This window comes from Chrysochloris asiatica, unplaced genomic scaffold (assembly GCF_000296735.1).
Source record: "Chrysochloris asiatica unplaced genomic scaffold, ChrAsi1.0 scaffold00045, whole genome shotgun sequence".
Lineage (NCBI taxonomy): Eukaryota > Metazoa > Chordata > Mammalia > Afrosoricida > Chrysochloridae > Chrysochloris > Chrysochloris asiatica.
Window position 1 is genome coordinate 3,263,757 of NW_006408563.1, and position 26,790 is coordinate 3,290,546.

General features: G+C 43.9%; 1 protein-coding gene across 6 annotated transcripts in view; it reads right to left on the minus strand.

The window, feature by feature from the left end:
• The window catches only part of NRP2 (neuropilin 2), a 146,900-nt gene that overhangs the window by 19,854 nt on the left and 100,256 nt on the right, over positions 1-26,790 (minus strand). For 2 of the 6 annotated variants that reach the window (XM_006861949.1, XM_006861950.1), the window contains exons 13-15: positions 23,369-23,631; positions 21,194-21,290; positions 20,007-20,027 (exon numbers count right to left, since the gene is read on the minus strand). In XM_006861949.1, coding sequence (XP_006862011.1) covers positions 20,007-20,027; positions 21,194-21,290; positions 23,369-23,631 — 381 coding nt within the window. Of the gene's footprint in view, positions 1-7,615; positions 8,523-19,991; positions 20,028-21,193; positions 21,291-23,368; positions 23,632-26,790 lie in introns of those variants that run through there. The other 4 variants (XM_006861951.1, XM_006861948.1, XM_006861953.1 and 1 more) reach the window with 3 other exon arrangements.

Below are 26,790 nucleotides of genomic sequence, written 5' to 3' on the forward strand. Positions count from 1 at the left end.
GGGGAAGCCCACACCAGCTTTCACTGCCCTAATGCCCTTTCTCTCAGCTCTCAGGGGCAGTAAGGACATACAAAAAGACAAAAAGAGTCTTTAACAGACTGCTAAAATGAAGCTTCACTAAGCAGCAGGCCAGCTGAGAATAGGAGTTTGGTCAAGGCCACTCCTGCTGCAAGCTTTCTCTGCACTGCAGCATTGCTGGAGCTGGCAGCTCTTTAACAGGTTACAGAGAACTCGAGTTCTGGCATTCTGTAAATGTATTCTGCTGCCTGAGAAAGAAACTGCTATTGCTGAAAGGAATGACATAGTACAGTATCAACCCAGTTCTAGATCGAAGCTTTTGTTTTGGGGGAACTAAGTTAACGATATTGAAAGGGTTCCATTTTGCACAATTACACGAAGAAGACAAAACAAGGTGCACACGTATGTATTGAAATATCTTAGTCCACCCAGACCTCACACTCATGTTGCTTTCTTTCCAGAGCCATCCAGAATGAAATACTCAAGTCTGCTCCCTGCCCCTGAGGCAGTAGCCTTGGATTTTTGTTAGGTTAGAGACTTCACCAAGCACATATGGGGCCATGAGCTTTCTCCATCATGCTCCAAGGGAAAACCATAGGATTATGACCCCTTTGTCTTAATGCACAATAGAAACCAGGGCAGTGCTCTCGAAAGGAATGGTGTTACTGACTAACAGGTCCCTCGGCTCCTCCTCCACCCCCAACTCCTTGCAGGAGCCATTTGGGGCTAGTAGCGTTGCCTACACATACAAACATCTCACTAGAAAACAACCTTGCCTCCTGATGCCTTTCCTCAGGGGAAAGGGGCACTGAACTCCTCTGAAGAAGGCTGGATGCCTGTTCCTCTCAGGGCCAGTTTGGGGAGCCTGGGTCACAAGGCCCGAAAGATTTGGAGCTTTCTCTTGGCATGTGGGCCTACCTGTGACTGCTGGGATATTTTAGTCTGCAACACAATACTGTGCACTGACCTTAAAGGATGTTTTTTACATGAATTTTTTAGTAGAAAACATAAATAAATAACAGCGAGGCACAGCTCAGTCACTCTTTGAAGAAACCAAGTAGAACTCATTAATCATGGAGAACAAGACTGCCGGCTGAACCCAAGGATTGAATTAACTACTGGGCGCCCATTGCCACAACTGCAGCCAGCTGATACATAGAGCCATACCCTTTTCTCCACAAATTAGCAATGGCTGGAAAGAAAAAAAAAGTCCTGGAGAAATCCTCTTTGAGGATACTATTTCCTTCAGCTAAAAGTGCCCAGAGCCTTCCCTTGCAAGCATGTACCCATTTTAGAGAAACAGCCACAGGGATTACATCATTTGTGCAAATGTCATTTTCTGGGATATAGTCCAGGACGTCTACTAGTCTGTTACCCTCCCACATGGGAATGCTGTTTTGTTACATGCCGTTGAGTCAGTTCCGACTCAGAGCAAATCTGTTTAGGGTTTCCAAGGAATGACTGATGAGTTTGAAATGCTGATCTTGCAGTTCAAACTGATCTTGTGGTCTTGTGTTTATCCTACACCATCACAACAGGACTTTACATTTAAAAAAGCAAACCTCAGCCACTGGAATCATTGATTGAAATGAAAACAGGCCCACTCCGTGACCTAGAAATTCTGTCCTCGAGAAACATGAATACTAAGAGGCAAAGTCAAGGATGTTCATGGCAGTATTGGTTACTAAAGCAAACATGTACATACAACCTGACTGCTCACGTATAGGGAAGCAGTGACTAGACTACGGTACATCACAGCATGAACACGATGCAACAGCTAACACCCACCCACTCACTGCCACCCGTCGATTCTGACTCATGGTGACTCTGTATAGGATTTCTAACACTATGAGACCAGAACAGCTCAGTTTTCTCCTGAAGGGTGGCTGGTGGGTTTGAACAACCGAACTTAAGGTTAGTATCCCAGTGCTTATCCTACAGCATCACCAGGGCTTTTACAGCTATACAGGATGGGGTAAATTTGTCCGGCTGAACTGAAGGATCAAGACCTTGTCAAATGAGAAGCCAATCGTTCAGCACAGTGAGCAACCATGAAACCATAGATGCAAAACGAAACAAAATAAAAAACAAAAACAAACCACCCACCAAACCAAATCACATATTTTTACATGGACGTAAGTGCTAAAGTAAAACAATGGCCTAGAAATACATACTTGGAACCGTCTTCCTGGTTGTCTCCAGTGAAGAGAACAGAATTGGTTAAGAATAAAGTGGGCTTTTGTTTTTTCTGTATTAGACGTAGTTTTTGAGGATGCGGCCATGTATACATTTTAAAAAAGAGAGAAAACAATAAAAAGCCTCAGCCAGTTGCTGCCCTAAAATGTCTAACAACTTTTTCAGTATCTATCCATAATCACGATGCAAATAAACCTCAGAAAAGATCTTCCTCCACCCAACACCCAACACCCAACACCCAACACCTGGTCCTGCCTTTTTCAGCCTTCTTGTTGCTGACCCTTCAATTGACCTTTCTTTTTTCTTGGTTCAGTGCCCCTGGGACTTTTATTTTGGTGGTTTTGGATCTCAGAGGTTAGTCTAAGAACGGTAACTGCCTACCGGAGAGGAGAATGTTTCTGAACCTGTTGCCCTTTGGGCTTAGGGCAAGAGTAACTTCTGCTGGTTGTCTTGAAACACTTAAGTTCTCCATTGCTTCACACCATGGTAAATAGGGTTTTGGCTCTTTGGTGAGCCTCAAATCTTGCATATCTTCAGTGCATAGATTTGGGCCAAAGGAGCGTCCTCCAGGCAGTCGGTACATGGGCACTCTGGCTGAAGCTTCCAATTGTGTGGATTTCTGATTGTATCTAACCTCTATACATACCCCCAGTGCACCCAATCTGTACAGTTAAATTAAATCTTCCATGATTCCTACATTCTAATTTATTTACGTAAGGCCATTCTCTTCCCTGCTCATTGTAACCCCATCAGCTGGTGCTCCCCTCTCCCCTCCTTTTTCTCTGGTTGGGTTTGTTTTGTGTTTTCTTTGGGCCTTCACTGAAGTGGATGAAAGGCAAATTACAGCTGTGAGAGTCTCGGTGCTCTGCACAATTAAAGAGACAAAACAAGCTTGCACCTCCACTCTGCGCTTGGGCTCTGATGTGTGGCCCACAATGCAGCCAAACCAAAACTTAAAACTCAAGTTCTTTTTCATCACAGATTACAGAAAGGCCACACTGTTTTTGTGGAAAACTGCAAGATGAGTGAAGAGGGGCGAGGAAAACAAACACTTGCGGCCAAGTCAGGCTGACCGGCTTCTGTTTTCCCGGTAACAGGAGGGCAGTGGTTGAAGCAAGTAGGCAAATGCAAACCACTATAAACAGATCACACTGGGCCTTGCCACCTGGTGTTTATGATCCATGGAAATGCAATTTCTGTCATATTTATGTTTAGGCTACATTTGAAGTACTACCCTGAGGAAAGATTACCGGTCACAGTTCCAACTCTGACGGAGTCAGAGTACCCCTAAAATAAGCCAGGGGACTAAAGTCAAGGTGGGTAGAGCAATGATGAAATCCCAAAATGGTGCCAATAAAAAATCTTGCTGACCAAGTAGTTGAGTGGATTCCAACTCATAGAGGCCTCATGTGTGTCCGAGTAGAACTGTGTTCTGTAGACTTTTCAATGGCTGATTTTACAGTACTAGATCACCAGGCCTTTTTCCCAGAGGTGCTTCCAAGTAGATTCTAACCTTTAACCTTTTGGTTAGCAGCCAACCGTGTTAACTACTTGCGTCACCCAGGGACTACCAGTGGTCTGGCATATTTGGTCCCAGGTCGGTTCAAGAAAATGTTGACTGAGCCTGGGTCTTTGCTTGAAATAATTACTTTTGAAATACTTTCAATTCATCCTTTATTAATGGTTACAAATGGCATTAAGGAAAGCCCAATGTTACTTAGATAAAATGGGTAATTAAAGTTACCATTAAGTGAACCAACAGTGCTCTAGCTGTGGACATTTGACTCAGTTCTGCAAGGACAGGGACATCTACACAGAACCAGCCATACTGATAGGCTTCCTGTAAGATCTGAAACCAAAAGAAGCATGCCTCCATTCTAGGATTGAGTTGGGTATAAATAGGGTCTTCTGGATATGTCCTTTTCCTCAGGACCTTCAGGGATAGTTCCTGGAGCTGTGAGGAAGGTTTCTAATACACCCTTATGGGTGGCAGTATTTGGAAAATCTTCTGTGGCCTCTTGATGACCACCCCCTTGAGCAACTGAGTCATTGTCTTAAAAAAATATAGATATATGTTTTTCTATAACTAGCCCATGAAAAAGGAGAACAAAATACTTGTCAAACTGACTTTTTGAGTAAGGTCCCCCAACCCCTCTCCTCAGAGTTTTTATGTAAAGTTCCTTTTATAAAACGTTCTACCCTGATTGTTCCTAGTTCATTACTTGTTAAGAAACTAAAGTCTAGAATATATGAGTCCCGAACATGTCACAGGTACCATAAATTGGAGACCAATGTCTCCAGGAAGTAATAATTTGGTAAGCGAGGCAGATACGGTGTCGCCATTTCTTCTCCAGAGGAAGCGATCTCTCTTGGTAGAATTGAGTACATGATTCAGCTTAGCTGGTCCCACTCCCACTGGGGCCTTTGAAAGTAGAGTCCCATCTCCAGAGATTTGTCATCAAGAGAAATTTTGTGGAATCACATTTAGCAATTTAGCACTTAGCAACTTTTGCAAAATCCCACACCAATCATAAAAGTTGGCTCAGCTGTACAAATTAGATTAAACTCCTAACAAGTAGTAATAAAAATAAAAGAAGGAAAACTAGCATTCAGCCTCAAGGAGGAAACCCACCTACCTCCCCAGAAATGCCCTGTAGCTCAGAAAGCGATGTGTAAACTTTGGAAACATCAATTTGTTCAAAGCCTACATTTCAACTTTGTTCTCACAGGCAAAGGGGGGGAAAAAAAAAAAAACCCCAGATGTTTGTATAAAAATATCATCATTTTATTACATTCCACACAATACATTTTCAAATAGTTTCCAACGTCCACAAGTTATTTTGACACACAGGCAACTGAGAAATGCAAGGGATGTCACAGTAACGGGGGGGTGGGGGGTGGGGGGAGAATAGGAATTGAAAATCTTGATGTTTTCTTGTTGTTCTTTGGTAATTATTTTATTATTTAGGTGTTTGCTTGCCTGTTAGTTTCATTTTAAAGAGAGTGTTTCTAAAGGTGGGGTATTATTTATTTTAAAGCCTCAGATATCTTACTGGATTTCCTATTCAATTCTGGCTTTAATCCCTGAAATGTGGGACAAGGGAAAGGACAATTTTATTATATTTTTAGTATCATGGTTTGTAAATGACAATGTGATGGTGCCCCCCACCCCCTTTTGCTGCCTTAGCCACTAAGGAGGCGACAACAATGGTTAGTATACTCTCAAGGAAGGGAATGTTACCTCAGAGTTAAGAGTCCCTCCTGAAGGTGCTGATGTGGAACCTCTACTAAGGCAAGAAGCTTTACCAGCCTGAGTGAGGCCTTGGAGTCATTCACTCATTCATTTGAATTTTAATGTTGCTATCACATCTTTGTCTTCTGAGAAGCAACTCTTAACACATGCATGCATGCATTCAGCAGTCCAGGCTATTTTTCTTAAAAGAGAGCAACCCTTCCCTCTCTCCATGATATTTGGGGACTTTCGCTTTTCCATTCTAAAGAACTGACCAGGCTAATACTCAGAAACTTTCTGGGGTACAGAAGGCAGAAGGAGAGTGGGAGATAGACAACTGAGAGGAAGAAGAAGAGAAGAGGAAAGGAGAAAGGAGAGGGAAGAGGAGGAAGGGAGAAGAGGGAGGAAACATCTAGAGAACAAGAGAGCAAGAGAGGAGAGAGAGAGAAAGCGACGTTCCCCGTTGAAGTGGAGCAATGGGAGTCCCAAAGATTTGAGTAGTCCCATACCTTCAACTATGGCATGTATGGTGTTTTCCCACACGGGGCATCAGCTAAAGATGCAGCAAGTTCACAGAAGCTGTTGTCATCTTCTTTAAAGAGGGGAAATACTCAAGGGTGTGCGGTAACACTGCCAGTTACTACACTGGCTGGATTCTCCAGGGGTTATTTCTGGCCTCCAGGGGCGTCTACAGAGATGCCAATCATTTCAAGGGGATGCCTGGCCCCAAACACACAACTGGCTGTGGCCGTGTGCACATCTGAGATAAAAAGCCCTTGGTGACCTTGTGGGAAGTCACCATGGGGCATTCTAAGCTGCTGCCAACCTTCTCCCTCCCTCCATGTTCTGCTGGGGTTGGCCACTTCTTGAAATCCCAGGTAGCTCCTGCATTCTAGCCTTTCATCTTTTCTTTTCTTGGCAGGCTGCTGTGGTGGGGCCAGAGTAGCTCTTTGAAATGGAATAAGAGTGGGAGAGCACTGTTCTTTCAGGAGGATGAAACAAACCAGATGTGAAAGTGAGTGTGTGTGCTGGACATATCTGGGTATGCTGAAAGAATGCTAAAAGCCTTTCTCTCCCAAGAAGCAAAAAAAAAAAATCATTAGTATTTTGTTCTCAGAGGATACCTGGAGGCTTCCAGCCCAAGTAACCATCTTTGGAGAGAATCTTATACTTCCCCAGTGGGTTCCTGGTGGGAAGGTGAGAAATAAGAGCCTCCAAGGCTGAGCCTCAGTACACTGAGAATCTTGTTAAAATACTCATTTTCTACCAATGAAATTGACTTCATTATTTAACTCATCCTTTGCGTAGTATCATTAGGCAATTTCTCTCTAACATCCCTCTGTCTGTGTTGTTTAGAGAGGACAAATGGACAGCCATGGATTTATCTTCATTATCCCTTCTCTCTTCAGATGCAGCAACATCTGGCTATGGCAGGCCAGCCTGCGAGGGTATATTTGCCAGCTACCATGAATGCTTTAAGGGGTAGCACACTGGTACATTTTAAAACATGATTACTTTCGCTTTCTCCTAATATTTAAGTAAGTCAGGTGGACAACTTTATGGATTGAGTGGCTATAGATTCAGGCACACATTAACACCATGAAAGAAAAGGAAATGATTCTTTGTTCCCCCGTATTGTACAAATGCTATTGTAGTGATCAATATCATACCAAAGAATAGAGTATTTAATCTTCTTATTCAACCCCATCCCAGTTAACCCCCAGGGTGAGGAGACTTTAAAAAGACATCCCATACCTTCCTTTTCCTCCCTCCTCTCCTCCTGCTCTCAACTTAAATAGACAACTGCTCTCTGTACATCATTCTCAGATTTGTTATTCTCTATGACTTATTCCAAGATTGGATTTATCCGATGAAAGCTAAACATTCATTATGAGATTCTCTTTTATAAGGCAACATGGGACAGATTTGCTTCAGGGCTGGAAGGAGAGATGGTTCCGTCTGTACCCAATGGCTGTTGTCTTGTTACTTCAAAGACATCAGGCGACTTGACAAGGGGTCACGTCTGAGGCCATTGGGGGAACCTTCCTCTTGGGTCACGTGGGTTAGGTAGGGATGGGGACAGGAAGGGTCACATTTCATTCCATATGACCTCTATTTTTTTAGGAACCTGGAGATGATAATGAGAGCCAACAGAAACCCAGCCAGAGCTAGGTAAGGCAACAAAAAAGCTTCAATCTCTTCTCCAAGTAAACACAACTAGTACAGTAGACTATTGTCTTGTAAAATGTACCCCAGGAAAAGCAACACAAGAGTTAAAGGGGGCGCTCACTAAAAACATTCACACCACCCCTCACACACACAATGAACCACACATTCTCTCACACACCCACCCACACACATAGAGAGCTACTCACACATGTGAACAAACACTAGGTACAGACATCCAGGGCCAGGTTTCCTATCAAGGCCCCTGGCAGACTGCCCACCGAGAGGAGGTCTGGGTAAGGCAAGGGCAAAAACAAGGGACCAGTCTCTGGAACAAAACCAGCTGAGCCTTGAGTTGTGAAGTGCTTAGGGTGGTGTCTCTTCTCATAATAATCCAAGATGCAGCATTAGAGTTGGGTGTTGTTGGTTTGAAATCAACAAAAGAAGAAGAAAAATAAAGATGCAAGGAAAATGGTCAGGATGGATAAGGGCGCTCAGGGGTTGGGGACATGGGAGAGAGATGTCTGAGAGTTCACACAGAGACTAGGTGAGGAGAAAAAAGTGCAAAATCGAGGCAACGTGTTTGCAGTCATTCTTGTTTGTTTTGGGTGCTGTCCTTGCTTCGGCCCTCAGCAGTGGGAGCCCCGGTCTTGCTCTAGCTTAATGGTTAGGGTGGGCTCCACCGCCAGAGGGGCCCCGTTGGTGTAGTGGGAGGTTTTGTAGGTGATGGAGTGATCAGTCTTCTTGGCCGCATAGCGGAACCGGTGGTAGTGAAGTACCAGGGCCAGAGCGACGGAGACCAGCACCAGCACAGCGCCCCCGGCGGCTATTACGTAATACCAGTAGGCTGGGATGGGCTGCACGGGCACCGTGTCCACTGTGGGCTCGGTCCCTGGTAGGAGGGTGCCCCCTGGTGGAGAGACACAGAAGAGTGTTGCTAGGCTGAGAGCATGCAGACTAATCAAAAAATTAATTAAAAAAGAAAAAGAAGAAACACACACATGCTTTGGAGCACACTGGGGAGGGGACAAAGGACTCAGGTGGAGCTCACTATCTAGAATGTGCCAAGGACGTTTAACCGATTTTATATCCTATCCAAAACCTCATGAGGTAGGTACTGTCAGATCCATTTTATAGAAGTGGACACAGAGGCCCAGATAGGTAAAATTAACAATGGTCATACAGCTAGTAAGTTCCAGAGTAGGGCATTCAACTGCATGACTACACAGCCCTTTCTGTTAAACCGTAATGACTGAAATATGGCAGGATAATAATACGCACATACGCATACACACACAAGTACATGATGCTGAAATGACTATTGGGAGACAGTAAAGGAGATCCTCCAAATGGGTGGAAATGCTGTGTTTGGTCTGGCTGGCCAGCATTCTCAAACAGTGTATTAATTAGGCTGGCTAGACTTGAAGGTAAATTCCACTTTGGTTTGCCAAGCCTTTTGTGCCCACTGAAATCAGCCTGGTCTTGTCTAAACAGGTCAATTACCACTGTCAAGCAATGACTAACACATCTTCATTTTTTAATTGGATGGAGGATTTAAAAAGCAGATTGGAAGGGAAGTTGCAACAAAAAATGTGGGCACAAAATGATAGTGGGTTATGTGAGTGAAGAGCGAGAGCAAAGAGAGAGATCACTCTTAATCACGGAAAAGACGGAGACTGGAGGAGAAGCGAGGAGAGGATTTTGAAGACAACCACGCTCACTGGCTGGCCTCTGGTTGCTATGGAGATGATGTAGTAGATTTAAGCCCAGGCTAGCTCTGGGGAAAGACTGGCTCGAGTCCCACTTGATGCAAAACAGTGCTACAACTTGATTCTCCTAAAGATTTACATCAGATGAGAATCTGGCTCAGAATAGGGTGAGGAGCTTTTGAGCTTGCCAAAACCAGACATGATCTTTACTTCTGAAAAATGATGTATGCTTAACCTATGAAAAATGCCTCTCTCGCTACTTGCAGCAAGTGGTGGAGGCTAGAAAGATGTGTCTTCTCCAGTCAGGCATGCTCCTGGAGGGAGCATCATGTACTGTTGGTCCTGCCCTGTGGGTGTGTCTCTGGTCAAGAGGCAGGGCTCCCTTCTGTTTTCATGTCTTCCCCAAGAGACCTGGAGCTCCTTAATCAGAGGAACTCGCTTGCCTCTGGGTTTCCACCTGAGTCTATACAATGGAGGCACTCAGAAACGCTTGGTGAAGAAAAGACTGAGTTGAAGCTAAACTACTTCTGAGCTAGTGTTCTCCAACTCCTATTGTTCCCCAAACACTAGAAGTCCTGTCTCTGATTTGGGAAATAGTTGATATGTCTTCTCAGAGATGGCACACCAAGAAGATTTTCTTTGGAACATCTTTCAGAGGATGCCCACCTTCCCGACTCCATGTTCAGGGGAGACCCTCTGCTAAGGTACAGGGTTCATCAATGTCTCAGAGACTATGAGAGATTCCACAATACTGGAAGGGCTTCAAGGAGGGTGTGTTTCTCCATACCCCCTATCCTAGCCATATCCATAGCCTCTGGGTGGAAAGGATCCCAGAACCCCAGGACCCTCAAATGTCCCTTTCTTCATCTCTGTATTCTCCCATGAGAATATAGAGTATCTTTTTTTCTTTTCCCCAAATCATCTGAGGACTTTCTATCATCTTTTAATGGTTTCATTACTGTGCTGAGAAAGGACTCTCTCTCTCTCTCTCTCTCTTTTGTTTTTTGCCATATTGAAAATTATGCATAGAAACAGAGATAAAGAGAAAGCAAGGTGCTGGAAATGGCCAGCTTGCGAGTCACAGGGAACTGGTGTCAACTCATTATTCAGGTCACCAAGAGTATCTGCTGCCTGGCAACCATCCTGCTTTTCACGCAGGCTCCAAAGAATGCATAGGAAACAACAAAGTGTGCCGATGGGCACAAAGTTCCTCAGAACCATCCCTTCTCACCCCAAAGACATCCCCGGGTTTGCCTCTGAGTTTGCTTTGGCGCCACAGTGAGGGCCATCTTTCAATGAGGCTTGGGTTCACCCATGAGAGGAAAGGAGGGTGATAAATCCAGTCCCCATGGGAAATACGTGAGCAGACCAGAAACGTAGAAGCACGAGTTTTTGTCAGAACATTTACAACAGCTCATATTCCTTCTGTCACAACAAATTCTCCCTTCAGAGGTTTGGTTTCCTTCAGTCAGAATGCTGGTTTTCAACATTAAGCACAGCACCCAGGACTCAAACTGCTGGGGTTGCGGAAGGTTCAAGCTTTGGTGCTACTGTAAAGTGTTTCTTATGAGAGAGGAAAAGTTGAAGCCCAGTTGAAAGAATCGAAGGAACCCACTGGAGGATTGCTAAACCAAAATTTGTGGATGATGTATCCAGAATCAGAGATACTGACCCCTCACATCACAGTGCTACTCCATCTGAGGTAGGAATCCCTTCCCACCAATCCCAACCCCCTTGAAATGATCACTATGTAGAAAAAGTTTGTGACAGAAGCCATTTGAAGGACACTATATTTGTCTCCTTAAACATCTTCTCTGGACACTTGATTGGGGAAATGGAAAAAAAATACTCTGTAAGTTTTTGTGTTTTTAATATTGCTGTTGTAAAATGCAGTCAAATCAGTTCTGACTCATAGCAATCCTGTATAATGTTTCTGAGGAGCAGCTGGTGAGTTTGAACTGCAGACCTTGTGGTTAGTAGTAGTACAGTGCTTATCCTACAGTGACCCACCATGAGTCATTTTAATGTTAATGTTAAGGGGATTAGAAAAGAAAGAATATATCTAGTTACCCTTCTGATTCTCCACAAACATGTTTTGATGTACTAAAATGGAGGCTAGATGTTTTGCTGAACATTTTCTGGCAAAAGAGAGTCAGTTCCTAAGAGCAGGTGGATTGTGCCAATTTGGAATATGGCATTTGGGCAATCTTCAAGGGTTCTATACTAATGAGACTATGCCAGTCAAAGAAGTTGTTGTTATTAAGTGCTGTTGAGTCAGTGCGGACTCATAGCAACTCTGTATAGGGTTTCTGAGGAGCAGCTGGTGGGGTTGAACTAACGACCTTGTGATCCACAGTTCCATGCTGATCCTACAGCACCACACCAGGAATCCAGTCAGAGAAGAGGAGGGGATAAATTAGTAGGAGCCAAATCCCAACTGAAACAAAATACATTTCCAGATAGCAGCAGCAATTCAGCAGATTGCTGGACAGATGGATGATCGGACAAATGGATAGATAGAGGAATGTATTTTGGACCAACTTTTAGACTCCCTGGAAAATGTTGATAGTGCACTGGCTCTTCACAGAACAATTATACTTGGAAGATGACTGCTAGACTCTACTGTGTTAGCTCACATCAAATGAAACTGGAAAAAGGCACTTCCTGTAGGCAGATGCCACCTGTACCAGGTGTCCTGGTTGGCGAGTGGTTAGATTTTAGCTCCACTTGCCTCCTCAGCCATATGGGGTGACTTTTCCATGACTTTATAATTAGGGAGCCTAGCCATAGTTATTTAATCTGTATGCTGAGAAAATAATCCGAGAGTTGGATTCTATGAAGAAGAATAAGGCATCAGGATTGGATGAAGACCAATGAACAACGTGCAATATGCAAATGATGCAACCTTGCTTGCTGAAAGTGAAGAGGACTCAAAATACTTACTGATGAAGATCAAAGACCACAGCCCTCAGTGTGGGTTGTACTTCAATGTAAAGAAAACAAAAATTCTCACCACTGGACCAATAAATAACATCAAGATAAATGGAGAAAAGATTGAAGCTGTCAAAGACTTCATTTTATTTGGATCAACCATCATCAACACTTATGGAAGCAGAAGTCAAGAAATCAAATGACATATTGCATTAGGCAAATCTACTTCAAAAGACCTCTTTTAAATGTTCAAGAGCAAAGATGTCAGTTTGAGGACTAAAGTGAACATGATCCAAACCATGGTGTTTTCAATAGTCTCATACACATATGAAAGTTGGACAATGAAAAAGGAAGGTTGAGGAAGAATCGATGCATTTGAGTTTTGGTGTTGGAGGAGAATATTAATGGTACCATGGACTTCCAGAAGAACCAACAAACCTATGTTGGAAGAAGTGGTCAGGATGTTCCTTAATAGTTACAATGGCTAGACTTTGTCTCTCACACTTTGGACATTATCATCAGGAGGGACCAGTCCCTGGAGAAGGACATCATGCTTGGTAAAATGGAGGGTCAGCTAAAAAGAGGAAGACGCCTAACGAGGTGGATTGGCACAGTGGTAGCAGCCATGGGCTCAAGTGTAGCAATGACTGTGAGGATGGCACAGGACTCGACAGTGTTTTGTTCTGTTGTGTGTAAGGTGCTGACTAGACGACACCTAATAACAACAGCCTAGGTCCCTCCAAAAGGGAGAAAGAGCACAGATGAGACTTGAGCCTTGCCCTAGAGGTTTTGAATGTTTGACCTGAACTTCTTGTTGGGTAATTCTAGCTTTTACCACTTACTCATATACCTTTTTAATTGGAAAATGCTTTCAACTTACGTACTATTTTTCATTAATTTCTACCCCCTACCTAATTCTCCAAGGAGCTCTGGTAGCGTAGGGGTTACCAATTGGGCTGTGAACCCCAAGGTCAACAGTTAGAAACTACCAGTGGTTCCGCGGGAGAAAGATGAGGCGTTCTGCTCTCGTAAAAATTTACAGCCTTGGAAACCCTGTACAGGGTCGCTATGAGTCAGAACTGACTCCACGGTACTTAACAACAACAGCAACCTAATTCTCCAAAGAAGAATTGATACCTTTCAATTATAGTGTTAAAAAAGAATATTTAATATACCATAGACTAACAGAAGAACAAACAAATCTGTCTTGGAAGAAGTACAGACAGAATGTTCCTTAGAAGTGAGCATGGTTAAAGATTTTGGTCTCAGATATTATTAGGAGGGAAAGACATCTTGCTTGGTAAAGTGGAGAGTGAGCAAAAGAGAGGAAGACCCCCAACAAGACAGATTGTCATAGTGGTGGCAACAATGGGCTCAAACACAGGAAAGATTGTGAGAAGAGCACAAGATCAGGAAGTGCTTTGTTTTGTTGTACGTAGGGTCACTAGGAGTTGAAACTAACAACCACCACCACTTAACTCTCCACAAAATTTTTCCATTGTGTGAGATAATGAGAAACATATTTAAATAATCAATAATTCCAAGTGTACTTTCAAAGTTGAGCAGGCTTCCAAATGTAAAATTTGGAGTCCTTTGGGAAAAGGGTCAATATGAGTGCAAAAAAATTGAATTTTGGGAAACAGTAAATCCTGAGTCCCACATGGGAAAAAATAAGGGAAAATTACATAGTAGGTAGTATTCCTTTCATTTCTCTTATGAAAACAGTGCTTACTGAGTTAATCAGCAGTGGGGAATTGTAGCCAGGTAAAGAGCTACAGTGAGTAGACATTCCTTTCCTTGTGTGGTGGGTGTTGGGCAATGAGGTACATGGAATTACAATCAAGTCCTTACGATCATTATCCTAATTTTCAGAAAAGAGAAGGTGAGTGGATAAGAGGTTTCCCCTGGTTTTAGCTGGAGGTAAATTGAGGAGGAGGATAGAGAAGCCAGCAGTGAAACCCAAACAATAGCCCGGAGCTGTGGAGGATGTTTACAGTGGTAGTAAGTTGCAGAGAAATTGCTGACCCAGCTCAGGACCAGCACCAGAATGCTCAACCTGTGCTCTAACCAAGGGCTGGTGGGCTAAACCGGCACACTGCATGCTTTTGTAAATAAAGTTTTATTGCAACACACTCATGCTCATTTGGTTAAGTATTGTTTCTGGCTAGCTTCAAATAACAGTGGCAGAGCTGGGTAGTTGCCACAGAGACTGACTGTATGTCCCATAAAGTCTAAAATATTTGCTAGCTGGTCATTTACAGAAAAAGTTTGTGAACCACCCCGCCCAGTCTAACCACGTAGGGATGGAACAGAAAGCAACTTTTCCTTCCAACCACACTTTTGGCCTACTTCTGCCTGAACCTGAGGATTTCTGTCACTGAAAAGGCAAACCAAATCCTTCCGTTAAGTTCATGCAGCATCACCTGGACCTGGGAGTCACCCAGGTTTTAGAAGATAATGTTTTGAAAGGCATCAAAAATGAGACTTTGCTCTCAGAAGGTTAAAAAAAAAACAACAGGCTCATTTGCAAATGAAGCATGTTTTAGTCTTAGGCCTCGCCTGTCTGCGAAGTCCTTTCTCTACAGGTTGAAAATGAAAGGGCTGGTGACAGAACATTTCAGATAAAAAGATGACTTAATGTGTGAGATTACAGAAACAAAGAAACAAACAAAACTTTCAGAAGTTAGTAGAAGAATGTGGTCACAAATCTGTTTGGAAAGAGAACAGTACAAGTGCAATACTTCGGAGAAATGACTTATTTGCATTGCCTTACAAGTGATGTCTGGAGGGTCACTGGAAGGTTTTTCATTAGGCTACTATTTTTACATTCTCTGGCTAAAGTACCGAGGCTTAAAACTTCAGATCTTGAAGTCTCTGATGCTTGGCATGACTTTGGTGGTACTTATGTTGTTATTGTTTTTGTTAGATGCCATTGAGTTAGCTCCTGACTCATGACAACCCCATGCACAGTGGAGTGAAATACTGCCCGATGCTACAACTTCTCCATGATTGGTGGTAGATACACAGAGTTTGCACTGGCTAATTCTTGGAAATAGATTGCCAGGACTTTCTTCCTAGTCTACTTTAGTCTGGAAGCTTCACTGAAAGCTTTTCAGCTTCAGAGCTTACAGTGATAGCCAAATAGGTGGTGGCTGTGAAGAAGGTGCATTGACTAAGACTTGAAGCTACGTCTCGCAGATGGAAGCTGGGAATTCTACCATGGAATGAATGCTGTTTGCTGTACTGATGGTACTTTCTTTCAGTGAAGGCTCACTTTTGTGGTTTTGCAGAGGGAACAAGTTGGTGAAAAAAAAAATCCTTTTCCCTTTAGACAAACTGACCTTGGCAGTTGTTTAGATTAATAGTAAACTTTTGGGGAGGGGATGTGTAAGGCCGCTGAGACAGGGCGGTAGCGTGTGCATGTAAGTCCACAAAGAACGCCTGCATCCCCCCAGGCAAGTAATGGCAGCCAAGCAGTACCAGTTTACACACATCTGATCTCCATGCTGCCTTGCTCAGCAACACCTAGTCGTAATCTGGCAGCTGGAGACGTGTGGTGGGTGGGTGGGGGCCTGGAGCAGGGGGCTTCACACACCACAGCTGCCTATCTGAAACCCTGGCAGGGCTGAGGAACACTTCTCTGCATTTCATCAGTGGATTATGTAAAAGAATACATTTAACCCTTACTGGAGCTCACAAGTAAGTGCTTCTAGTAAAGAGAGCTGTGGAGAAAGGGACTCCAAGGCCAACCCCAGTCCCATGTCCTGGTGGCCAAAGCCTCTGGGGGCAGCCAACAGGGGATGCAAGTGGGGATAGAAAAGGGAAGGCATGATGGAAGATGGCAGGGATGGCCAGAACCTATAACAAAACCCGAGGCAGGCAGTCAAAAGCTAGTTAGCCAGTCTATCAGTACCCCCAAATAGCTCTCTCTTAAGACTGCTCCCCCGGACCCCACCGCAGTCACTTCCTCCTGCTTTGCTGTTGTTAGTTACCATTGAATCAATTCAGAATTATCGTCACCCCATGTATGCAGAAGTTGTGACCTTTCCGAAGCAGACTGATCGCCAGAGCTGTCTTATGAGGTGACTCTGGGTGGATTCAAGCTGTCGACCTTTCAACTAGTAGTCAAGTGCTTAACCCTTGTGCCACCTGGGGGCTCCTTCCTGCTTTACCTGGATGAAGAACAGCAGAGAGGTACCTAGTGATGGGCACTGGGGCCATCAGATATGACCTGAGTCAGAATCCCATGTTCAAAGTCATTGTGAAGTGGTACTGATGTTCCTTTATCATCCTTCAGTGGCAGACACAGTAGTTCTGAGTCCTCCACTCGAACAGGTGCCTGGGATTCCATAGGACTCTAACAGTTAAGGTACTAGGCACAGTCTCTCTGCATCTGTTTTGTTCAAACCCTATCGCTTCTGTTGTTAGGTGCCATATAGTCAGTACCGACCCATAGCGACCTTATGCACAGCAGAATGAAACACTGCCTGATCCTGGGCCAACCTCAGTACTGTTGCCACACTTGAGTCCATCGATGCTGCCTCTTGGCCAATCCATCTCATTGGGGGTCTTCCACTTTTTCTCTGACCCTCCACCTTACCAAGCATGATATCCCTATTGCTTCTAGCAGGAACAAATTCTTGTTGCCACTGTAAGCTGCTAAAAATAACCACCTAGGGTACTAGCCCACTCTTTCTGCATTGACTTTATTCAAGTTCTACAGCTTCTAACACGAACACATTCTTGTTTCCACTGTGACCTGCTAAAGATAACTACCTGGTCAAGAACTTCAAAACTCTGACTACGGGCTTTATATATTTTTACTGGCTTTTGTTTGTTTATTTTTATTCTTTTTTCTCTTACTGAAAAAAGAAAGGGTTGGTTTAAGAAGAAATAATCCGGCACCTTCATTATACCAATTTTCAGTGCTTTTTTTTTAAACTCTCCTCCCCTTAGAAGAAGATATATGACGGCATCATGTTTACAGACACAGCTTAAAAAAAAAAAAGGAAAGGAAGAATGCACACCCAGTTTACATTGTTTGAAATGTGACTCATAGCAGCAACTAAAAAGGTCTTTTTATAAATCACAGCTTATTCATTCTCCATGTTTCTTCTATTTTCTACACAGTTCTTTTCTTCACCCCTTGTTTCTCTTCATTACTGACTCACTGTGATAATCAAGTATTTCCACTAAGCAGAAAACACAACGCAATTTAAATCAAAGGAAAATGTTTTTTAAGGCAAGGAATGAGTAAGAGGCAGAAAATGAAAGATACTTCAAAATCTGACAGATGATAATAAAACCTAATAAGCTCAGGTCCAGAGGCGACTTCTATTGTATTTCCCTAACGATTTACCTACTACACACATTGGTCTCTCCCAAAGAATGCAATTACTTCTGACTCACGTTTAATTTATAATGGAACTGGAAAACAACCCAAATTCTAAAACTATCTATTGTTGAGAGGATTTCATCAGATCTAGTCTGCCCACACCTGACTTCTCTTTAAGTCTCTCTTTCAGTGAAAAGGGTGCGTAGACACCAAGTCACCCATGCCTTGATCAACAAAGGGCTCCCACTGTCCTGGCCAGGTGAGATGCAGCATGCTTAATTGCCTGAATTAAGATACAGCGTTGTGTGCTGAGGTCAAATGGGCTCTGGGCAAAGAAGAGAATTCCCAACTCAAAATGCCATTGTGATCATCACAATTGTCACTCTCAGTTCCAATTCTGGTCTTGAGCCCGTATCCTTTGACCAAGTCTCTGTGCCTCCATGCTGGTTTCCTCCTTCAAAAGATGCTCATCCTTCAAGAAAACAGCCACCGACTAATCTATGCAGCTCCCTGAACGGCCTTTGCTCAACCCCCTAAGCAGTCCATCGTGGGCATGCTGGAAATCCTTACCGTCAAGCCACTGAGTCCTCTGTTTATATAGGCTAAATGAGCACTGCTGCTCGGATTATAGATTATTTATACATTTTCAAAAAGAGAACATGACAGGACTGTGAAACTTCATTGTAAATACAACTTCAAGGAGAGCCCATGTGCCCTGGTTTATTTTCTTACAGAAACAAAGCACTAGCCACCACACTTGTTAGTCCTGGGTCAGGACACGCAAGTTCACACACAAAAAAGCGTCTGTGACAGTGGCTGGCAAGACGTTAACCAGCCTTTCCCGGGAGCTTAGAGTCTCAACAACTCAATAAGAACCAGGTGAACAAACAGAAGCAAGTTTCACTTCACCAATGCAAGCGTTACCTTGAGTCCCGAAGGTTAGAACTTGAATTCAACTGTAATCCAAGCTGTTTCAGTTTTGCTTTCAGCTTTCCTTCCAATACTTTGGATCTGCATTCCCATAGATCTTGTACCCAAAGAGTATCAACATGTTTACATGAATACTCTGTACCTTAAAATGCAGAATGTGCAGTGGTAGTGGGACTCGGGGGAGTACAGAAAGGTGAGTCAGTAACAAAATGGCTTCTATTTGGATCCATCGCTCTCTTCTATTCTGCTGCCTTCCTCCTCATCTACTGTCTTAGAGTTATGGGTGATAAGTGGCAAATTAGGCGAAAAGCTTAGGAGTCAGAGAACACATCTAGGTGGCAAAGCAAGTATGTATCTCTCTCTAACCATGAGTTGGACAGATTAATGAGATTCAAGATAACAAGTCTAGACATCAGATATAAAAATGACTTTCCTTGTCTCTGACATGCTGTCACCTGTGGGGTTAAACCTAGTCAGTATATAACCCCTCACAATTGCTTGCAAAAAATGGGTTATAAAAAAAAAATCCCTGCTACTAGGTAAGGGTGAGCGTCTCTGAATATGGTTTTACACTCAGACCAAATGAAGGGATGTATTTAGAGTGGTTTCTGGTAACGCTTTGCATTCACAACCTGGGTGGGAACTTCAGCTGTGCCAATCAACTGCTGCAGACAGGGCAAAATGCAGAACCCATGTGTTAAAACCCAACAAATATTTACCAACACTCAAGGTTCCAGGCCCTTCCCCTCCCTCCCCTCCCTTCTAGGATGAGGCAAGCAACTCACAGTCTTCTTTTTTTCACTCTACTATTGACTGTATTAGGGAGAATGGTGCTCTTTGCTGGTTTCCCCCAATCCTGTGTTCACAATGATCTAATTCCAATAATTGAATATGTTTCCTTGTCCCTTTTATCAGACACTAGGCTCCTGAATTCTACAACGATTCATCCTTAAGACAAGCAGTCCTTGGACCTGTTCCCTAACTTTTTCCTCACACAACTGCCAGCCACTGCAGCTCACTAAGGGTTAATTGAGCTTGCTGTCTTGGTACACCCTGGAACTGGAAAGTTATAATCCCCTCCTTGTACCATCAGTTAACAGTATTTCTCTCTACTCATTTTAGCTTTTTTTTTTTTTTTTTGGAGGGGGGCAGGTTTCTGTCTTCCCACAGCCTCTCTTTTTCACCATTCATACATTTTCAGCCTCATTGCTCCCCATTGGACAATGCAAGACTGAAAGGTTTATCTGTAACCTATTTGTCTCTATTATAGGTTTCTAAACTTTAATTAAACAAGAGACAGTGAGGAACTCAATCCTCTTCCACTGCATCTACAGGTGTTACTAGTGCCATCTAGTGTTGGGAAGGTGTGCAGTTCTAGTTTCTCTTGCAAGACTTGTCCAATTTGGAGGCTTATTCCCTCCACCAAAATCACATCACATGGGGGAAAGGAAAAAGCATGCAGTTTTTCTTTTACCTTGAAAATTCTCACCTGCAAAAGCTGAGATGGGTTCTAGAAAACAAAAAGAAACAACAACAAAATAAAACTGACTTAGATAAGAGGAAGAATGAAGGTAATTAGGTATTTTTGTAATACCCTCTAGATTTGCCCATGTCCTCCCGTCTTCAAGGCTGTCTAACATAGCACCATCATCAGGCAGGGTGGGGAGACAATCTTAAAGTTGCTTTGGAACAAAAAGTCCTTCATAGAGTAATGGGTCCCCAAAGCATTGTAATCAGTCACTTATCAGTGATTACTTTCTCAGAGCTTGGATTACTTTTATATGCCCGGGACCTGAGAGGTACCCAGAGGGAATGGGGTGGTCCCGGGTGCTTCTGACATCACTGGGTACACACACACCCAGGACTGTGTGCCAAAAAAAGCACTTGGTAAGTTATTAAAGTCACTCTGCAGGCGGAGCTGAAAATGGGTCTCTGTCCTTCTCGGGATTGTCCTCGTGTTTTTGGGAACATCCATGGCTCTGACTAGAGATGGTCCGAGTGCCCTTGGACTGACCCCTTCTCCATGAGGAGGCACTAAATACAGTGTGTGTAGTGGACTGGCTGCTCAGACCTATTGACCCAGGTGACAGCCGTGGTCTTTGCTGTGCTGCTCAGCCGGCATAAAATATTTAATCTTACAACAACTCTAGGATGTTGGGCACTAGAGGGATTAGCGTTAGAACAAAGTCTAAAATCTTACTTCCTATGCTATAGTTAGCACTGTAATTCATTCGTGTAAAAGAACTACTCAGGTAATTGTGTGATCACTCTTCTAGAACATATGCACTATTTTTCCTCCCAGTGAAGGCTTCCATTAGATCCATCAAACTTGCCCAGCATGTAATTCTGACTGGCAGTTGCTCTCGTCCTCTAGCATTTTCTTTGCTAAAAGCTGGAGTTTGATGATGGGGTCTTGGCACCCTGGCTCTCCAGATACTTAGTGCATGTCTCTGTCTGACTGGGAACGAGGATCTAAGCCTTCACCTCATCTCCACCCCTCCCATCCTGGAGTCAGTTTAGGAGACAACTACACCCACCCCTACCTCCCATATGGACTGCTGCTGGCCGCCCCCCTGGCTAAACACTATGTTTGAAACTGCACATTGTCACCTCTTGTATATCCCAGCCCTTGGTGTCTAATGTGGGGAACTTGTAAGGAGTCAGAGAGTCACGTACCCATGCAGTTCTCCAGCGGAACATCAGTGCTGATCCGGATATCATCAATGGCTATCTCGCCTGAACGTCCTTTTCCTATCATTCCCTCAAACACAATCTAGAAGCCAGAAGAACAAGAGTCTTTATTAATTGAGCTTCCTGGCCCAAGCAGTGTGAAGATTTCTAGTTTTTTTTTTTTTTTTTATGACTGTAGTTTAAAGTGTGTGTGTGTAGGTGGATTGGATATATAAATGGGTGTATGTATGTAAGTGTATAGGTATGTAAATGTATGTGTGTATATAAATGTCTATATGAATTAGCATATGGGTCTATACATGTGTGTATGTGTGTTTGTGTCTGGGCATAAAAATATGTGTATGTGTGTGGGTCTGTAAATGTGTGTATGTGAATAAATCTGTGTATCTGTGAACAGGTATATGGGTATGTAAATGTGTGTATGTATGGATATGTAAATGTATGTGTGTGTGTGTGTGTGTAAATCTGTGTGTATGTATAAATGTGCACAGTGTATGGGTATGTAAATGTGTGTGTACGACTAAGTGAATAGGTATGTAGATGTGTGCACACCTGTTACACATCTGTTGACCACAAGGCCACAGCACTTGAAATCTTAATTTAAAAAGAGTTGGTTCAAATCAAATGCATATTTGAGGAGATAAAACACACACACACAAACCCAACAGAATGATGGATATGGTTGTCCTGTAACTAGAATGTAGTAGTTAGAAGGATCACAATCCTGTTTCAGAGAGTGTTGAAATTTCCCTAGGTATTTTTGAGGTTCCCTCTCATCCATCTTCCAAACTCTCCGTGCAGGCATTTTAAAACTTAGAGGATCTGAGCAGGTGAAGGTAAGCGGAGAAATGGTACACAGCATACGGGTGTGGATTACCATTGGGCTGACACCGACTATGGCTCTATGATCATCACAAGGAGGGAAGGGTTTGTTCTTTCACCAGTAGTTTACTGAGCGTTTACTATATGCCAGACACAAAGACAGTTTCAGAGAGTAGTAGGCTAAGATCATGTAGTGGTTATGACTAAAATGCAAACAAGTCCCTGCTACCCAGTGCATTAAGGGGCATCAAGGAGCCCTGGTGGTACAGTGATGAAAGCTCATCTGCTAACTGAAAAGTTGGCAGTTTGAATCCGCCAGTCACTTCGTAGGAGCAGCAATCTGCTCCCATGAAGATGAGAGCGTTGGAAATCCTGCGTGGGAAGTTGTACTCTGTCCTCCAGGGTCGCCATGAGTTGGAAGTGTCTCTACGGCAATGGTTTTGTCTGGGTTGAAGGCGTAAAGGTGGGAACCCAGATGGAGGTGGGAAAGATCTCAGGACACCCTCCACCCTGAGGAGAGTGACTGCACGCTCCACACAGAAGCCCTTCTGCTCTGTGGTCTCCAATCATTCCTCATCCCTCCTCCCCACCAGGTTCTCTCTGCAAACTACCACATGTCCTCTGGCAGGCTGAGTGAGCAGTTGGCCGCCTCACCAGCCATCTGTTGCTGCTTCTCGTCTGGGGAGGAGCAGGTTAATGCTTTGGCTGGTTCTCAGTCACCTCTTCCACAGCATATCTACTCCTACCCAAGTTCCAGCCACAGCTGCGTGCACCCATCTGTGCCTCAGTCTCTTGCTCTGTGGACGGAGATAATAGAACCCAACTCGTGGAGCTACGGAGACTCTCTTGGGTCTGCAGACCACAGCATGCAGCCAGCATTGCCCAGGCCCCTTTCCTATGTTCACAGTCCCTGGGACAGGCCTGGAAGCTTGTTCCCATTTCCTTCTCCAATGGATTCTAAGGAGGCTCAACAGGCTTCTTCCCTTGTGTGTGGAGGGTTTATTTGTGTTTATTACCCTGGTTTCTGTGTGCCTTTGTCAGCTTACCTGATAGCAATCTAAAATAAAATGGAGAGAAGAAACATTTGTTGGAGAAGATTTCAGCAATATAAAAGGCAATAGGAGGAACAAAGAACCAAGTCTGGGTGTAAAGATAGGCACATTCTGAATAACAAATAAGAGTGTCATTTAGTTGCCATGACAACTGGAGAAACACAATGAAAACAGCAGGGCTGAACCACGTTCCCTAATGATGAATGGGCACCGGCCTTTGAAATATTGAAACACAGATCACAACCATTCCCTCGCATCTCTGCACGGGCTCCCATCACCACCCCACCTGATACTCCATGTCGTAACTGGGCAAGATGATCCGCCCATGTTTCCACTCGCTGCCCTGGTCCTCTCGGATGACCCACAGGAGCTTGCTCTCCTGGCTGGCTTCCCGAACCACTTGCAGCGTCACCCCTTGGCTGCCTGTGGCTTGATACTGGAACTCCATGCACACAGGGCTTTGGGGTAGGTGGACCGGTGGGCTGATGAGCCTCGCATACTGGCCCTCTCTCCGACCGTCATTCTGTAGTCGTAGGAAATTCTTGTCATCTGGGGAAAACAAACCCAAATAGAGATTCTGGGTAAAACATCACTTTATAGCTGTGTGCCCCTCCAGGGGAAAGTTAGGACTGGACTCTGGGGGTCTTGTCTATTCATGCTTTGATATCTAGACCCTGTGTCCTTTCCTGGGGAGTGCAAGTGGTTTGCACTCAGTTACTAACTCTAAAGACTAATGCTTGGAATCCTGCCTGGCCTGTGACCCGTTTCCACAATGATTGCAGCTAAGGAAACCTTAAGGAGCCCAGTTGTACTCGGTGACACGTGGGGTGGTCATGAGTTGGAACTGACGTGATCGCAGCAGGCTTAGTTTTTCCTAGTCCCTTCCTTAAGGTTCTTTCAGGACCTTGATGGAAATGTTGAGTCCCCTAGAAGCCTCTTCTGGAGCTCTGTAAGTCAAATCAGCAGCCCCTGCCTTTTTCTCTGTATCTCATTTTCTTTAATAAATAGTCCTTTGCTCCATTGTGTACTTGCTTTTCATTTCCCACTAGATTCTCAGAGGTCAGACCCATGTCTTATTCATCATTAGCTTCCTCAAAGGGCCAATGAAGTCTACTGACACGAATCATAAAGGAACAGTCTACAGGGGTGAGGTGGCTGTTGAATTGGAGGATTACTCTGGCCAGATTGATGCTTCAAACTTCTGCCATCTTGGCTGGGCTCTGTCCAAATGGAAGATGCTTACAACCTTCTGTCTCTACCAGTGCTACAAAATGATGCCTGGACTCTCCGACATGTGAATACAATTCAGAAAGTCCAGAGTCAACTTGAGGTAGAGTAGGGAATGGTAACTGAGTGTGGTAGGGGTGTCCCGAGGGCTGCCTGGGGAGGTCTGAACTTGGCTTTTCTTAAGAGAGGATCCACATGCAACCCGCTGATTATAGGCATTATCATTATCATTAATGAAGACTGTATTTAGCAGTGTTTGGGAAAAGGGTTTTGGTCGAATTGTTTTAAGTACATCAAATATTATGCCAAAGGTGGAGTTACAGTTACTTTAGGCAGACCCATGTCTTGCAGATAAAGGTGCCAGACTTGCACCTGAAAATACAACCTGTGCAGGGATTCTTGGACCACTGTACAGAGAGGCCAAGGAGGCATTTGAAGAGGAATGTTCACTTTTTTTGGGACCTGAAACATAGGAGCACCTTGGTCTAAATGCTTCTACAAGGTGGTAGGAAGACTTTTCCACCAAATACACAGCATGGAATTTGCGGCACCTCAGACCATGAGGGTTAGAGGGACACGAGACACAGACATGTCACAGACATGTCACAGAGCTCTGTAACTCCACAGGGACAGGAACAGCCTACTTGCTCTTTCAGTTACACTCTCCCAGGTTACATCTCCAGAACCCATCCTCTTAGGGAGTCAAGCTAGGCGAGCTTAGGATACATTTTGGGATTCCATCTTATCTCCTCAACCGTCCAGAGCCACCTCTATCCATATATCCTGCAATATGTAACCTCTTCAAGGTCAAAATCAGCACAGACAACTAAGAAAGTAGTTGTCTTCAGGAGAGCTTGAAGAAACCTAGTGGCACAATGGTTAAGCGCTCAGCTCCTAACTGAAAGGTTGGCAGCTCAAATCCCAGGAGAAGGGCCTGGGGATCTGCTTCTGTAAAGATTACAGTTTTGAAAACCCTACGCTATGAGTTAAAAATTGATCTGAGTGCAGCCAACAACAGCTGCTAAGGGAGGAGACACTGACATTACAAGCCAGACACTCAATGATCTCCTAACTCTATTCTTCTACTATCAGATGCTATTACTATTGCTGTTAATGATAATAATTATGACTCTGATCTGCCTAATGCCTTACAGGTTACAAAGCACATTCATATGCATTATTTCATTTAATCCTAGCTGTGAACAAGGTAATATTAATCTTATTTATAAGCACAGAAAGAAACTTTGACTCAGGAAGGCTACGAAGCTAGTAAGCAATGGAGCCTAGACTTGAATGCAGGCTTCTCACCTTCCGGCTTTAAGTTCTTTATTTTGGTTGTGCTGTAGGAACCTTGCCCCCAGCTCTTGCAATCACACTCTATTCAAAGCCAACTAGCTTCCCCACTGGGCTGGTTTGCTCTCTTTTCTCTCTGTACTCTAATTCTTCACTCCCACCAAACTAACTATCCCTGTTTCTTTACAGCTCTTCTCCCAGCCAGCCAGGTGCCTGCAACCTTAATTCCCTCTACTTTCAACAACTGTAGCATTTACTGATGGTATCACTGATTTTAGCTTGTTTTAAAAAAGGATTCGAGGCTGTTTTCCATGTATAGAATTTCCAAGGAGTGACTCATGGGTTTGAACCACTAATTGTGTGGTTCAAACTGTCCTTGCGGTTCCGTGCGTGTTCTGCAGGGTTACATCATTGTTGTTGTTGTTAAATGTTGTCGAGTTGGTTCTGACCCATAGCGACCCTGTATAGGGTTTTTGAGGAGAACTGGTAAATTTGAACCACTGACCCTGCAGTTTAAAATGAACTTGCAGTCGAGTGCGTATCCTACAGCACATGTTGTTAGTTGCCATCGACTTGGTTCCGATCCATAGTGATACTGTATAGGGTTTCCAAGGAGTGACTTTACAGTTCAAACCAACATAGCAGTCCAGTGCATTAACCCACAGTACCACACCAGGACCCCCTTCTACAGCACGATATATCCTACATACAGATCTGGTGCTGTTGGATAAGCAATGAACTGTTAACTGCCAGGTTGGCAGTTCAAACCCACTACCCTCTTCTCAGAAACCCTAGACAGGGTCAGTATGAGTTGGAACTGACTTGATGACCTTAACAACCCTAACATACAGAGGAGCCTGGGTGTGGTGGTGTAAAATAAGCACAATACTATGCTCTTAACCACTAGGTCAAGCGGTTCAAGCCTACCAGCCACTCCTCGGAAACCATATCCAGGGTTGCTATGAGTCAGAACCAACTCGATGACACTAAACAACGAAGGGACTATGATGGTTCTGAATGATCAGCACTGGGCTGCAAACCACAAGGTCAGCAGTTCATGTCCACCAACCACTCACTCGTCTGGAGAAAGATGAGGCCCTGTACAGGGTTGCCATGAGTTAGAACTGACTGGAGGCACTTAACAACAGCATGCATATACATGAATATGAGGGAACTTCAAAATGTTCA